Below are 16,038 nucleotides of genomic sequence, written 5' to 3'. Positions count from 1 at the left end.
ATATAGTATTTACTCTTTTGAGTTGGCTTCTTTTGCTCAGCGTACAGATTTTGAGGTTAATAATCCATGTTGTTTCATGTACCCATTTTATGCATTTTTCATGACCATTTATTCTTTTTTTTTTTTTTTTTTTTTGTATGCGGGCCTCTCCGGTTGCGGAGCACAGGCTCCGGATGCGCAGGCTCAGCGGCCATGGCTCACGGACCCAGCTGCTCCGCGGCATGTGGGATCTTCCCGGACTGGGGCATGAACCCGTGTCCCCTGCATCGGCAGGCGGACTCTCAACCACTGCACCACCAGGGAAGCCCATGACCATTCATTCTTAATCCACTGCAGTCTGGTTTTTCGCCCTCTATTAGAACTGCCTTGCAAATTTACAAATGACCTTCATGCCACTAAACCCAATGGATCATTCCTTCTCTTGCTGACTTGTAGGGAGTATTTGCCACTGTTAACCTTTCCTTCCTTTTCTCTTGGCTTTCATGATACATTCTCTGCTTTCTTCTTTCATTGTAGCCATTTGTCTTCAGTTTCCTCTTCTGTGTATCGCTTATATGTTGGTGTTCCTCATGTTCAGACCTAGGTCCTTATATCACACTCTACATGCTTTCCCTGGGTGATCACCTACATTCCAAGGCTTTAATTATCATCAACAGGCTAACTCCAGTCCAGCCCCCCCTGCCAAACTATAGACCCGTCCAGCGGCCAGACACCACCACTTAGGTGACTCAAAGGCATCTCAAATTCAGTGCATCGGGCTTCCCTGGTGGCGCAGTGGTTGGGAGTCTGCCTGCCGATGCGGGGGGCGCGGGTTCGTGCCCCGGTCCGGGAGGGTCCCGCGTGCCGCGGAGCGGCTGGGCCTGCGCGTCTGGAGCCTGTGCTCCGCGGCGGGGGGACCGCAGCGGTGGGAGGCCCGCGTACCATTAAAAAAAAAAAGAAAAAAAAGAAAATTCAGTGCATCTAAAATGGAAACTCCTTCTTCCCCCATAAAATCCCTGGTGTTCCCTGTTAGTTCATTGACATTCTCACTTAGCCACTTAGAAATCTGAGTTATTCGAGACTGCTTCCTTTTCTTCACATCCTCAGCTAAATAATCGCTAAATTAGATTTTACCTCCTAAGAATCTTGACTCGCTATTGCTGCTACCCTAGCGCAGACCTCTTATCTCCTGCATCTCTTCTCTGAACCACTGCCCTCCCTAATTGGTCTCGTTAAATCCAAATTGTGCTCTTCAATCAATCCATATTCCACTATGTACAGATCTGATCTTGTCTCTCTCCAGCTTACAACCCTTCAAGTTAAACTTTAACAAGGGCCTGCAGGATCTGGCCCTTGCCAAATATCTTGAGCCACATCTCTACTCCCCTTACATTTGACAGTCTAGCCATACCGAAATTTGGTTCTAGGAGCCATGGCTTTCTTTCAACATTCTGCTGCGTGTGGCTTGCGGGATGTTAGTTCCCCGACCAGGGCTCAAACCCACGCCCGCTGCAGTGGAAGTGTGGAGTCCTAACCACAGGACCATAAGGGAAGTCCCCCAGAATTTGAATTTTTTAATCTACATTTAAATTAACAGGAACCATGTTTATAAAATCTTATGTTAGGTATGTGCTCATGCCCCAACGATAATTGCAGTATTAAATTTTACTATATAGCCTTTATTTATTTACTATATTAGTTTATAAATTACAGTAAAATGCAGAGTTGTCTGCTCTGGATGGCTAGCAAAATGTATGCTACTTGTACCTATTCTAATTTTTAATTACCTAGTTTCTAGCATGTATAGATTAAGAGTATATACTGTTCTTATAAGTTCCTGTTTCCTTATGAGACCTTATTCCTGAAGGAATAGATATCATTGCTAGAATGTACACAAAGACATATTCACAGAGGTTTTTGTTTTTTCAGATAAGAGTTACTAAATTTTAAAAATTAAAAAAAGTTTACAAACAAAGAGAACAAACTTCTGTTAATGATAGTCTAGGTAATTTGGATTAACCCTTCTGTTGAAGACAGCTAAAAAACGTGGATGAAATTTTTTTTTTAATTCTTAAAATCATTAAAGAGCTATTAAGATAAGTAGGGAAATACTAGGCCAAATCTTAGAACACAAGAACCAAGAAAAGTAAGTGCAGCACACAAAGGCACATTTTTGGCTTCAGGGCATTTGCCAGTTTAGTAGCAATAGCTTCAGTATTGAAACTGACCTGTATTTTTGGTGGGATTATAGGGCTAGTGAGGCAAAAGACAAAGTCCAGGGCCCACCAAGGTGGGCACGCTAATAAACTCACACTCACTTTAAACTAGGACCCTGGAGTTCACCCTCAAGTTTGAACTGGAAATAAAAAAAGCCCTTGCCAGGCTTTCAGACCATATTTTTGCCATTTTGGTGTCAAGGGAAATTAAAGCATTGAATTTGTATCACGGTGATCCTTGACAAGTACTTCAAGTTACTATCAGAGAAAAATAAAAATCCTCTCTGGAGAAAGATAGCATTATATCCTACTTAGGGCTTATATTATGCCTACACATAGTTTTTCATATACATGTTCAGCACACAAAGATAACTAGACACAGAAGAAAACAAGACCCCATAAGTGAAAACCAGGAAATAGACAACAGAAACAGAAACACAGAAAACATCAGATATTATAATTAGCAAACTCAGATTACAAAACAATTATGATCACTAGGGTCAAAGAACAGCCAACCTTGGGAATTTCATCAAGGAACCAGAAACTATAAAAAATGACTTAGATTTGAAAAACCAAATAAAAATTCTAGAACTGAAAAACTAAAGAATTTAATGGATGGGTTTAACAACAGACTAGACACACTGGAAGGGAGATTAGGGTGAACTATAAAATTTGTCAGAAAAAAAGCATCAAGAAGGTAGCTTGGCAAGACAAGGTGGAAAATGTGAAGAGAGTAAAGAGACATAGAGGAAACAGTGAAAACTTTATTTGGAGGTCCAGAAGTTGATGAATGACAGTACTTGAGAATAGCTAAAAATTTCCTGGAATTGATAGATGTCAGTTCACAGATTCTAAAAGCTCAATGAATCTCAAGCAGAATAAATAAAAATAAATCCACACCTAGATACATCATAGTAAGTTGCAGAAAACCACAGGCAAAAAGAACAAAATTTGAAAGCAGCCAGCTGTCTTCAAAGGAGTGACAGACTGAGAACTGACTTCCCAGGAGCAACGAAGGCTGCAGAATGATAGAATCTACGTGCTGAAAGAAAATAACTTCCAACTTAGAATATCCATCTAGAATTGAGAAAGGCAAAATAAAGGTCTTTTCAGATCAACAACAATGGAAGAGTTCCTTACCAGCAGGCCAACACTAAAGCAAACCCTGAGGCAGGGTAGGCAAACTTCCCTAAAAAGCTAGATAGTAAATATTTTAGTTTTGCAGGCCATAGGGTATGGTATCTGTCACAACCACTCAACTTTGCTGTTGTAGCGCAAAAAACCCACAGACAATAACAAATCAGTAAGCCTGGTGGTATTCCAATGAAACTATTCACAAAAATTGGCAATGGGCTGGATTTGATGGGTCAATTGTATATTGCTGACTCCTGTTCTAAAGTTTAAACATCAGACACAAGGGAAATGACCCCAGATGGAAAGGCAGAGATTCCAGAAAGAAAGCAGAGTGGTAAATAAACAAACATCGATTATATGAAACTTGGTTTTAAAAAACATAAAGAACTGGGAATTCCCTGGCGGTCCAATGGTTAGGACTCTGCACTTTCACTGCCGTGGGCCTGAGTTCCATCCATAGTTGGGGAACTAAGATCCCACAAGCTGCGGGGTGCGGCCAAAAAAAACAGTAAAGAACTAAAACACATGCTTAACAAGAGCATGTATCTTGGGAAGAGGTTAAATGGAGTTAGTTTTCTAGGTTCTCTGTATTATCTCTCTGGGGGAAGTGTAAAGACTTTGATACATTAAAAACGCCCCTTATAACTTCTAGGGTAACTGCTAAAAGAATAAAAACAGACTAAAATTTTCAAACTACTAGAAGGGGAAAAAATGGAATGATTAAAAGGCAGACAAGAAAGGAGAGAAAATTAAACATAAAACAGGTGAGACAAATAGACAAAATAAGAGCTTTAAACTCAAGCACATGTGTAATTACATGAATATGAATGATTAAATGCTTCAATTAAAAGACAGTGAATATCAGACTATTGAAAAAAAACGGTTGTTTTAAAATAAGAGATACATCTAAAATGTAAGCAACCAGAAAGGTAGAAAGTAAGAGAGGGACAAGAACTAAAATCTCTTCACTGACACATAACATTTCAACATTTTAGTGTATTTTCCTCCTAAGGGTATTGTATATGTAATAGGGCATTCCTCTCAGACATATTAATTTGTAAATTTTTCTTTTATTGTAAGTAGTTTTCAAAGGATGATATTCCAAGTATTGGAGTTGTTTGAATTTTCAGTTCTCTGAATAACTGGTGGGAAACTATCTGGTCAGTTACTAAACACTAGGATGATTCTAAGATTTTTGTTGGCCCAGTATGCATTTAAAGGGATCTTGGGGGAATTCCCTGGTGGTCCAGTGGTTAGGACTCGGTGCTTTCACCGGCAGGGCACAGGTGCCATCCCTGGCCAGGGAACTAAGATCCCTCAAACAGCGCAGTGCAGCCAAAAAGAAAAAAAGGATCTTGGTACTATGATTGTTATTTTACGTAAATTTTTTACTGATGTTGATATTAAATTATAAGTTCCAAGACAATGTATATAAAATCTTAATGAAACAAAAAAGTTTACCATTATTTCCTTGCAAAGTACCTATGTCTCATCTTAAGGAATTAATATTTTACAAAAAAAAGTTAAAACCTCAGGGCAAGGCTCTGGGCTAGGATTTTCTGCTAGCTCATTTAGTCCTCACAACAGTGCTATAAGGTATGTATCTTCATTAGACATGAGATTAAGAAATACATCGCTACATGTCCCCACAGTTAGTAATCGGTCGATCTACATCTGGAATGCAGGGTGATGGCAAGCTAAGAACCCACAGGCTTGCTTTTCTGTTGTCAGGGCTGCTGATACACTGAAAAGGCCTTATCCTTCAAATTTAGCTCTCAAGCAGGAAAAAAATTCTCTACAAGATGACCTCCTTTCCTTTGTTAGAATACTGCTTAACTTTTATAGCTTCTAATTTAGACTAACAGCTTCCTGCTATATATATAAGTAACGATGACAAATCCGAATGGGGTAGGTGGCCTGTTTCGTAGTGCAGTAATTTCAGGCGTTATTTCCTGAACCTGATTTATTCCAGTTGGGGGTGCTTAAAGCCTCCTTGCATAGATTAAGGAAGATGACCCAGCTGTCAGATATCCAGGGCTCCTTCTGTAGAGGGTCGGGCAGCAGTGAGAAAGGAGTCGAGGCTACACGATTTTCAGGTGGGCCCTTGAAAACGAGTTAATCGGTCAATGAATATTCGTCAGGAATACGCCCGGATTAGCTCCTAAGACTGCTAACCTCCGTCGAAACGACGGGTATGGTCTCTACTTACTTTAGACTCGGGCTAACCCTCTGGTACACTAGCTAGCTTGGGCTGGTTCGCCAGCACAGCGTGCAACACTGCCCTAGCAGACCTGCAGCCTGGAGCGTTTTCGCGCCCGGGGCGGATCCGGCTCTAGGGTCCGTTGAGGCACCAGAGTCTCGCGAGATCTGGAGGGCTGGGGCGGGAGAGGCCCGCGTGCACGCGCCCGAGAGCCGTTAGGGTGGAACCCCTCCCGCACGGGGCGGGCGGAGCAAATACAGTTGGACGCTAGTTGGTGGAGCCCCCGCGGGAAACGACTAAGCGCGAGGAGCGTGCGCGCTCACGTCGCGGCGACGGTGGCGGCGAGCGGCGTCAGAGCTTGAAGGGGGGGTTGACGTCTTCTGGCGGGTGGCAGTGTTGGAGACGAGAGCTTGGTTAGCCGGTATTGCTTCTGTCCCAGGAACCCGACGGAGAGTGAGGGAACGAGGGTCGCTTTCGGGGGCTGCTGCCTTCCACGTACGCGTCGTCGTGAGGAGCGCAGCCCGGACTCTCCTGCAACCCCTCCAGCTCCCTTTTCCGCACGCCTCGAGGCAGCGGCGGCAACCGAGACAGCGTCTCACCTTCCCCCACCCCTTCCCCTTGTCCCCCCGCCCGAGAGGGCCCGGTCTGCGCCCCACCCCCGTCCGTCCGCCCGCTACGCCGCCGCCATGTCGGCGCAGGCCCAGATGCGCGCGATGCTGGACCAGTTGATGGGCACCTCCCGGGACGGTAAGTCTATGCCAGTGCCCTGGGGGTGGGGGAAGGGATGGGGAAGGCGAGGGAAGGGTCTCCGCGGGCGCACCTGGGCTTGTGTGTGTGGCTGAGTAAGGGGCTCCTAGATTGGTAACACGAGGTCCCGGCTCCCGTCCCATCCAATCAGGGCTGGGCAGGCGGGCCTGGGGGGCGGCGACCGAGCGGATTGGCGGGAACTGCTGCCAATGGGGTCAGGCGGGGCCTGGAGGCCGAAAGGAGAGTTTGAGCCTTGAGTGTTGACTTGGCTGGGACGGGAGAGCCCACGTCTCTTTTGCGTAGGCGGGCGGCCTGTTTTGTCGCTGATTAGGTACCTGCGGACCGCTAAAGCCTCCGCCCCCTGAACTAATTCCTTAACCCAGAGCTTTGGGATCAGTCCTCGTCGCCGCCTTCCAGAGTATCCAGGGAGAACTGGCCCCCATCAACCACCCCCTTACCTGGGTCCGGAGAAAACCTTTACTAGGAATCCAGTCCCAGGGATGAAACAGCCATTCTTATGGGAAAATCTGACCCAAACCATGGTTTCTTGAAGCGGGTGTGTTTGGCCCATTTTGTGAAAAGAAGGATGTTACGGCCTGTTTTTTTCCGAGAGACCTCCATTTTGTTAGACAATTTAATAGAGGCTTTGTTCAGTAAATATTGACAAACCTTGCTTGTGCCCCGAATAGAACCATTTTGAAAATGTGGTGCCCAGTGAAGTAGAATTGAGGGGAAACAACGATCCTTTTAGGCGCTTAGGTTAGAGCTTGTATAGAAAACCACTAATGGCTGGATAGCTTTTTGTCATAGAGAATTTCTAGATAAGATGAAATGCTGATGCTTTTTTGGTGGTGATAATTAGTAATGTACTCTTTGATATTCGACTCAAATCCATGCTAATATGGAGGAAGGGTCTAGTTCACTACTTTTTCTCTTAAAGACAAAGCCAATACTTGCTCATTTTTGTATGTTGCTTGTTCAGGCAAATAGTTTCTTAGCCATTAAAGAAATGCTTTTTTTTGACAAGTTATTTAAATTGTTTGATGTAAGAGAAAAGGCACACTCAACTTTTTAGCAGTCGCTATTATAATTTCCTTGAATGCTTTGCAGTAAAATATGTGAGTAAAACATTTTATCGAATTCAAATGTTTTAGCAGTGTATACTTTGCATGGTTTTTCAGTGTTCCTAGTTCAGTTGTAATAAATACCCACATTTGGAACTTATGTTCGTAGAACGTATAGAAAAATAGGTGTAGATCGCAAACCTACTTGTGGTTGTGTAGAGAGGAGGCAGGATTGGGAAGGAAATGAATTTCATTTGTGTAGTAAAGCCTTGAAAGTTAACGTTAATTAAGAATGCCACTGGAGAAACTTATCAGTTACCATTTTTCACTTTTAGATAAGAATGGCTTTTTATAACATGGTATTGAGAAGGGACTTAATCCAGAATCTTAGCTAACAGAATAATCTTTGTAGTAAAATTATAGAAATCATTTCATTTAAGACATACTTTACATGATCCTTTTAATCCTAGATGGGTACCATTTTGGGTACCTTCTGCATGGATTGAATTTCCTAATTTTACTGGGAGGGTAGTTGGATCAGAGTAACTACTATCACCTGATAAATTTCCAAACTAGGCAGCCAATCTAATATTGCAAAGCTGAATTAAAATGTGTGTGTGTGTATATATATGTGTATACGTATATATATATACACACACATACACACATATATGTACATATATATATTTTTTCTATTTGTGTAATTAGCAGACACTTGGGTTTCTTAAAAATCCACTCTGCTTTGTATACAAATAAATTTATATTTTTATGTGTCTGTTACTGGATTTTTTTTTTGCCTCCAGACTAAGAGGATTTACCAATGAACCCATGTTTACAAGTCCACGATATTATTTAGCTGAAATGACTGGATTTTCACTGCTGTGTTGGGCCAGAAGTAAGAAACATACTACTTTCAAGGAAAAGAATTGAATTTTTTTTAGATACCCAAATTAGTTCTTTTATGTATATAAGACAAGAATCAGAGTATTCTTTTCCTTCTTACCAGATAGTTAATGAGTTTACATACTTCATCTTATGATTCAGGACCTTTAAATAATTAGGACTTTTTTTTTTAGCATACAGTCAACTTGAAGTTATCCAGGGATAGGGGGACGTGGATACCTTCCTGAATAACTCATGTAATTTGAAACCATATAATGGGAAGCTTTGTATTGGACACAGGAACAGCTTACAGGGAATGCTGTTGGGTGTCTTTGGTACTAAGAGGTGGAAATGGGGATCCAAGAGGTGGGAGAAAGATGGAAAAGGTAGGTAGGAGGGTATTCAAAGCAGCTGTGTCCAATTTTTTTTTTTTTTTGAATCCCAGAGACTGACTATAAAGCAACCACTCATTTTGTCAGGGTGGTAGTAACCACCCCCTCAACTCTTAGTGTCCTGTCTGTGAGGGAATCTGAAGTGGCACAGGAGGCCGAGAGTACTTTCTCTTTTACCTTCTTTGCCCCCCTAATGAAAGATTTATTTCCTCTTCCCCTCCCCCAAATTAGAATTTTTAATTAGTTTCTTTTTAAACTCCTTGGAGATTTAAGTCTGTTAAATGTAACTTACTTTGAATTACTTAAATCGGTTAATCATGTAGATTACCTAAACTTTACTGAAATTCTCAGAAATAGGAGTTTTAGTAGGGAAATGGAGAGGTAATTTTGGATCCCTGGGCACTCCCAGAAAGGACAGTCCTGGGTGAGTGGTGGAAGTGGGAGGCTTTGGACAACCAGAGGGCAGCATGATGGTGCTGGGAGGCTGGGCAGGGGGATGACCAGGAGGTGGGAGAGGAATGCATAAGGGAGGTGGGAGGGCCAAAGACAAACTTTGCCTTCTTTGCAATTTTGCCTAGGGCCCTGGTGGTGGCAACCGCCTGTGTGCCACTGAAAATCGTGCCGATGCCTGGCATACTGCATAAATGGAAGCAGGGTACCGCGTGAGTTGAAACATTGGTCACACTATATAAAGTTTGTATATGTGAATCAGTGTAACTCATACCCATGTAACTGGGGGTCTGACTGTATTTGGATTTTTCTGATAAGGCATCATGGGCTAAGGAAAAGAGCACTGGGCTGAGACTCAGGAGACCTGGTTTCTAGCCCCAGCTGTACCTCTAATTGTAACTTTGGGTAAGTCACTTAACCTTTTTTGCCTCAAGTTAAATCTATAATTTGTTAAATGAGAAGCCAAGTAATTTCCTATGTTATCCTCAAAAATGTTGAAAAATAAGTATATTTTAAGTTTTTTAAAAGGGAGGAACCGTAACTAGATATAAATTAGTATCTTATTTTGTCTGAAGTTTAAGATACATTAAATTTTATAATTACCTTTGTTTTAGTTGTTAGCATTAATAGAAGGGAGAGGGGCAAGTTGTCTTCCCCGAACATACTCCATTTGAAAGCAGGGAGGAGCAGCACAGGAGAAGTCAAGCAGCAGTTCAGCTGAATTGTCTGTGTGATGGTTGGAGGAACCTAGTGTCCTCACACAGACTGTAGTTACTTTTGTTGGGTTGGTTTAATTGGGAGGATGTCCCTTAGCTAAAGCCCTTCTGCCAACAAGTGCAGTTTAGTTATGAGAAGTCTCTGGCCCTGACCCCAGAAAGGCCTTGCAAGGTTCCAGGGATAGGAATTAAACAAAATTGAGGGTGTGAATTTAGATTATATCCTAAGTTTAGCAACTAAAGAAGTTACAGAAGGTAGTTTTGGGGATTAAATACCTCTTAATTGCTTATAACCCTTAAATGGGAACAGAGACCATCTCGTAAAAGGTTACACCAGGCCAGAAATGGCATCTGCCCTCAAAAACAACCAGTAGACTAATGGAATTCAGATTATAGATTAGAATTTTATAGCATAGTTAGTTGTCCGTTATGGTTAGGGAATGGTTAGGGGAAGTTGAAGCTTTCAGATAATTTTAGCTGTTTTTGATGGTAATCCTTCTGACCATACGATGTTCTTGCTCAGTTAATAGAGTACATTAGTCATAATTTAATATTTTTGCTGATCACGTATATATATGGTAGTTGAAGTTTATGGGATGTAAAATTAAAAGGATATGCATCCTAGGAGATACCCAGGAAAATACAGTTCAGAAAATCATTTACTTGTACCTAGTACCTAGTTTAGTGATATGTAACTGTTGAACCTATAGGACAGTATGACCTCGCTGGCTTTCTGCAAAATAAATTATTGAATCAACGATTGAAGTAGCGTTTTCTTCAGTGGATTTTTTTCGTAAAATCATCTTTACTGTAATCTGTGTTCCTTGACTTGTCATCAACACTGAGAGCATTTTCTTTTCTTTTTCTCTCATTAACATAATGAATCATTTATTTCTTGGTCAGTTGTAAGTCATTCTTCTATTCCACTTGGATTGTTCATTTTAAGTGAAGGAGGCATAGCCTTTAATGTGCAAATATACATTTTTTTAAATAATTATGGGCTATATCTAACTCTAGAGCTTGTAAATTCTTTAACATTATAAGAAATTTTAGCAAACATAAGGTTAAGTAGTTAAACGTAAACTTAAACAGAGTTTTAGTAAATATTTGATTTTATCGGAAGTCCAGGCATACCAAAACACTGAAAACTCTGTTAACACCCACATAGTGAATCCATTTAAAAAAACTTTAACTCACTTTGAACTCTGAAAGCTATTTGTCTACAGAACAGCCCAGGTGATAATAATATCACCTCTTACAACTCTGCATTGTTCTTGGATTCTCTACAGTTGTTTAGCTCTCCTCAAGTAAATCTATGCTTCTAAGACATTTCTTTTGCTTCGGGTAAAAAAATAAAAGCAAAGAAAAATCATTTTGTCTGTCAGTCCATAAGCTTTATAAGCAGCAAGTAAATACTTTGATTTGGTTTGGGGTAGATGTCATATAAGGATAAATGGTAGTGAGCTACATGTTCAAGATGGGTAGCAAGAAGTCAAGGGCAAGTAGGTTCATGGATGGGGGTGAGGTTTAGTGAGGGTTTCAGTACCAGGTGGTTCATATCAACATTAAAGCTTGATGTTCCTAATGGTGCAGGCAAGTTTGGGGTTGCAAAGATAGGCAGAGGGCTTAAAACAGTAAGTGTGGCCAAGACTAGATAAATGAAGCAGGTACTCCTCAAGAATGGAATTCCAGAAAGGTGCTTGAAATGTTAGTATATTCATTGAGGACACATAATTGATTGTATACCCAACTTAATAGTCAGTCTACTGAGAAGTTGTAGACTGTGAAGATGAGGAAAGTTAGAACATTTTGGGGAGAAAGAATGAGGGAGTGGGAGGGAGGGTAAGTTTATGACAGGAATCTTACGGATTCAGCACCTGCAAAAAAGTCATTCTGTTCCTTTTCAGTTTAAGATCTCATACACTAGCAGCTGCTGGGATAGAAATTAGAAGGCAAGGCCAAAATAGATCAGTTAATCAGTTTTGTAAGATTACTGAGGATAGAGAGAAAAGTAGTTTGTAAAAACTCTGAAATTGGCTACAGCTTAGTGTTTTTGTTTTAACCGAGTAACTTATGACTGAAAAGTCAAAGCCATTAGAAAGTAACATGTAACTCAATCAGCTGAATAAATGTTAATATTTTTCTATTTAACATGGCCTAGAGAAAGGAGTCTTCAAAACTTTTTTCTTAAAATACTCTTACTAGATCCTGATCCTTATGTTCTAATTTAGTTGTGAACCATGTGCAATGATGTTGGCCTCTGTGATTCAACATGAAAAGAATTTAATCAGCTGCCCTTGCTGAATCTTTTGTCATGTCTCCTGAATGCATGGTAAATTGTTTTTATTTTCTTGAGACCTCAGGTTTCTGCCGACATCAGTTTTCTCTTTCAGAGTTAAACTCTCCAAAGCTTTGCTTTTCAGTAGAATAGGTTGGATATTTATTGGATAGTATCTACAGTATATATACACCTTGCTGTTCAGCTGCTTCTATATTTTGTCCTACTACTATGATATACCATATACCCTTTTCAGTTACTTGAGGGTGTGTTTTAGATCAGGGTTGGCGCTATGGCCCACCTGCTTTTTGTAAATAAAGTTTTGTTGGAACACAATCATGCCCATTTGTGTATATATTGTCTGTAGCTGCTTTGCCTTACAACAGCAGAGTTGGGTAGTTGCAACAGAGATATATAGCTGGTAAGCTTAAAATATTTGCTATCTGGCCCTTTAAGAAAAAGCTTTTTGACCATTGTTCTAGATCAGTGTTTATCAAAAATGTGGTGCCCAGATCATCAACCTTAGCATCACCTGGAAACTTGTTAGAAACACATATTCTTGGACGTACCACCCCAGGCCTACCAAATCAGAAGTTCTGGGGATGGGGGCCAGCAATTTGTGTTTTAAGAAGCCTTTCATGTGACTCTGATGCACATTAAAAGTTTGAGAAACTCTGTTCTGGATAAATGTTTCCCAAATGTAAATCACATATATCACCTGTACTATTTTTTACCCTGTTTTCTTTTTGTTTAATTTTTTATGTCAACTCACTTTCTGAAAATTTAAGCTAATTTTAAAATGAAAGTTTATGTCACCAGAAAAATAAATACAATGAAAACAACATGGTGTTATGAGATAACTAGAGTCTGTTGTCACTTACCCTATGCTAAAAATTAGAACTCATTAGCTGTATTAAGTACGTACTAAGCACCAAGTGGAAACTTTTTTCTTGCCTTAATCATGATAAATAATCACTAGTGATTGAGTGGTGTTTAAAATGACATGTTGGTGAAATCATACAACATCTAAAATTATTTTTTGTCCAAATCCTGTACTTTAGGAAATACTGTATTAGTTGCTCATACGGAAGGAAAGCTGCTTGAACTGTATATACCTAAGCCACTGGGTAGAAATGACTTTTCCTTAGAAATAGACAGAAATACACACCCATGAGATGGAGAGATATAGAAGTCCCCAGAGAGGTCCATCTAGACTTCTGGGATGAAATTACGTATTTAGCTTCATCTTACCTTTCCATTAATGTTTTGGTCCATGGTGGTCAGCAATTCTGCAGGATTTCACCAACTTCTTCCACAGTGGGATTGTGAAAGGTGCTGGCTGTGAGAAAAGCTGATTATCAAAGAAAACCCCTGGACTAGAAACTGGGGGGAAGTGCTGTGATTCTGCATTATGGACCGGAACCAGCAAGGCATGCTTACTAGAAAAACAGTTGATTCACCTCAGATTTTAGAATTTTGAGAAATTCTGGTATGAAAATAAATCAAATGATTTAATTTGCCTCATAGTATTAGAGGGAATACTTCCCCAGACATGGTGTTCTGATACTGGCCGATGTGTTTTAGGGTGTAGTAATTGATAGGACTAGAACCTGAATATCCCTAGGTTGTTGAGTTGCTTCACTTTTTTTCTTGCTTTCTTTTTCTTAGAGATTATGGACGTACTTGCTTCTGTTGTCGTTTGACTCTGCAATAAAGTAGTGACATAGGACTCTAATTCTCGAGGGACTGAAAGTCCAGTAGGGCGTGAAGATTGCACATGAACAGTTACGTTTACTTTTAAGTGATAAATTCTGTGATACTGATTGCATATAGGTGTCTAATTTTGAAAAAAGTTCTAAAAAACATAAAAGACCACCAAACACCTATAGGAGAACAAGTGTTATTTGTTCATTAAGTAAAGTGTTACAAATGAAGTCGCTCATGTTCTCCTTCACAGTTTCAGTCCTTTCCCCCAAACGCAATTCTTGTGACTATGTCACGGTTTTCCACGGTTTTCCTGCTCTGTTGTTTCAATAGTTGTAAGGCTCAGTCTCCTTCATGGTAATCTCTGTTTTTCATTTTAACTTCCTTTATCATTGAGTTGTCTGTTGCCTCTGTCCTTTGATATTCTTATTTATTTTTCCTTTTTATTTCTTCATTAGTTTTAGATTTGGGGAGGCTCTGCTTAGCGTTTATAGCTATCACCAACTATGGAGAACTTGTCTCTAATAGACAAATCAGCCAATTACTTTTTCTTTGGTTCTTTTCAGCTATTTCCTCATAGCCAGAGAGAGCTTTCGTTACTTCTAATTTTGTGTATAAAAAGTTCTGGATGATAGAAGGCACCAGATATCCAGAGTAGGAGTATTATTGTATCAGAATTGCAGTTCTGCAAGTAAGTATCAAAATATGAAATTTAGCAGGCTGCAACTTTTTAATGACTGACTTCCCTTTATGACATATACCATAAAACAAATTGTATATAATCCACTTTTAGGACTAAATTTGTGGGTAACTGTTTATTCAGGCTTTTCTAATGTGTGTCTTAAATCTAAGAGGAGGAATATGTTGATCTCCTATAGCATGTATCCCCCTGGAAGAAATGTGATGGCGTTGAGCCCTGCCAGTGACCAAGATTCTGTGCTTGTATAATGAGGGAAGATAGGGTTGTGGCAGGGGTGGAATAGAGCCCTTGGAATGTAGCTACTTCAGTATTTCTTTCTGCACATTTCCTTCACCGTTCTGTTAGCTCTTAAAGACCCTGAGCTTTTCGTCCTGTTACCAAGGCTGTTTCCCAGTCTCATTCCTTATAATTTTTTTATATGGATTTTCATAGACAAGTAGGCTGATAGATTTAAAAAATTATTTTAGCATTATTAATCTTTGGTCATATTCAGCAAGAATGAACTTGTTTTGGAAATTTCTTCTGCAGTGGGCATTGCATTTTTAAAATGTCGGGCTTGTCATGGTGATTATGGTGGGGGTGATATTGGTACCTATTTGTAATGATAAACCTGTAGGACCATATGAAAGAATTAAGAGGGATGGCCTTTCAGTACCCTTATTTTTTGCATTTTCTGGGGGAAAGGAAAGCCTCTACTAATACTCAGTATGATTTTATAAGTTCTGTTAGAAAGAATGACTTGATATTACATTTGGAAGGGAGAATGCCTTAATTAGTTTTTCCCGCTGCCATCTTTGGCTGAGTATTTTTTCTTTCCTTTTGTAATAAATGTATTCCTGAAAAGTTTGACATGTATCGAGTCCTATTAAATGTTTCCAAAGCATCAGTAATCATATAGTGTTAAGACATGGTAGTGAATCTTTTCATAAAATAAACCCTATACTTTGTACTATATAAATATACAATGAATTAAACTGTATTTATTAACAAGGTAACATGGAGTAATAAGAGTTTTTTCTTTTAAGGTTATTATAAAAGTGTTCTTATAGGTGAGCTTTAGGCTAAATTCTAAAGGAACAACAAAGGTAGGTGGGAGATGTTAGTGGATTTGGTGAGACTATTGGAGGAGTGTGTAAAAATGATCGAATTTGTTCTTTGCTATAATAGTTACAGTGAAGCAGTAGCTTTTATCTTGGTTCCACGTGAAGACATAGGGGTTTACTTGTCCATATGAAGACATGTGTTTTCTGTACAGGACAGGTCTCTTCCTGCTCTGTTACTAGACTAGAAATTGGTCTTTATATAGTTCCCACATTATTATGTGGAGTCCTAGCTTATGTTGTAGGTAATAAGAAGGTGGAACATTTGAAGATTTGAGGGCACAGGGAAATGAGAAGCTTTAGGCTTATTCACCTCTCTTTCTAGCTCTGGCTTTCCTTTCACTGAGAGGGCATGGAATTTATTTCAGAGGGAATGTGCCTGCCCTGTCCCAAGCCAACAGTGACACGTGGCCCCTAACAAGTATGCCTGTGGGGAGGGCTTTGGTTGTCACATTGGAGAATGTGGGAGAGCTTTT

At 40.1% G+C, this 16,038-nt stretch overlaps 2 protein-coding genes across 11 annotated transcripts in view; one reads left to right on the top strand and one right to left on the bottom strand.

Annotated features, from left to right (window-relative positions):
• The window catches only part of HIPK2 (homeodomain interacting protein kinase 2), a 386,834-nt gene that overhangs the window by 36,294 nt on the left and 334,502 nt on the right, over positions 1-16,038 (bottom strand). The window lies entirely within an intron of this gene.
• Positions 5,821-16,038, top strand: part of LUC7L2 (LUC7 like 2, pre-mRNA splicing factor) — a 57,242-nt gene continuing 47,024 nt past the window's right edge. For 3 of the 10 annotated variants that reach the window (XM_060156565.1, XM_060156563.1, XM_060156573.1), the window contains exon 1: positions 13,821-13,842. In XM_060156565.1, the coding sequence (XP_060012548.1) occupies positions 13,836-13,842 (7 nt within the window). In that variant the 5' untranslated portion in view covers positions 13,821-13,835. Of the gene's footprint in view, positions 6,277-8,153; positions 8,236-9,192; positions 9,277-9,380; positions 9,470-13,820; positions 13,843-16,038 lie in introns of those variants that run through there. The other 7 variants (XM_060156564.1, XM_060156566.1, XM_060156567.1 and 4 more) reach the window with 7 other exon arrangements.

The sequence above is a fragment of the Lagenorhynchus albirostris genome, chromosome 8 (genome assembly GCF_949774975.1).
Source record: "Lagenorhynchus albirostris chromosome 8, mLagAlb1.1, whole genome shotgun sequence".
In the NCBI taxonomy this organism is placed as follows: domain Eukaryota; kingdom Metazoa; phylum Chordata; class Mammalia; order Artiodactyla; family Delphinidae; genus Lagenorhynchus; species Lagenorhynchus albirostris.
This window is presented reverse-complemented; position numbering and strand designations above follow the sequence as displayed.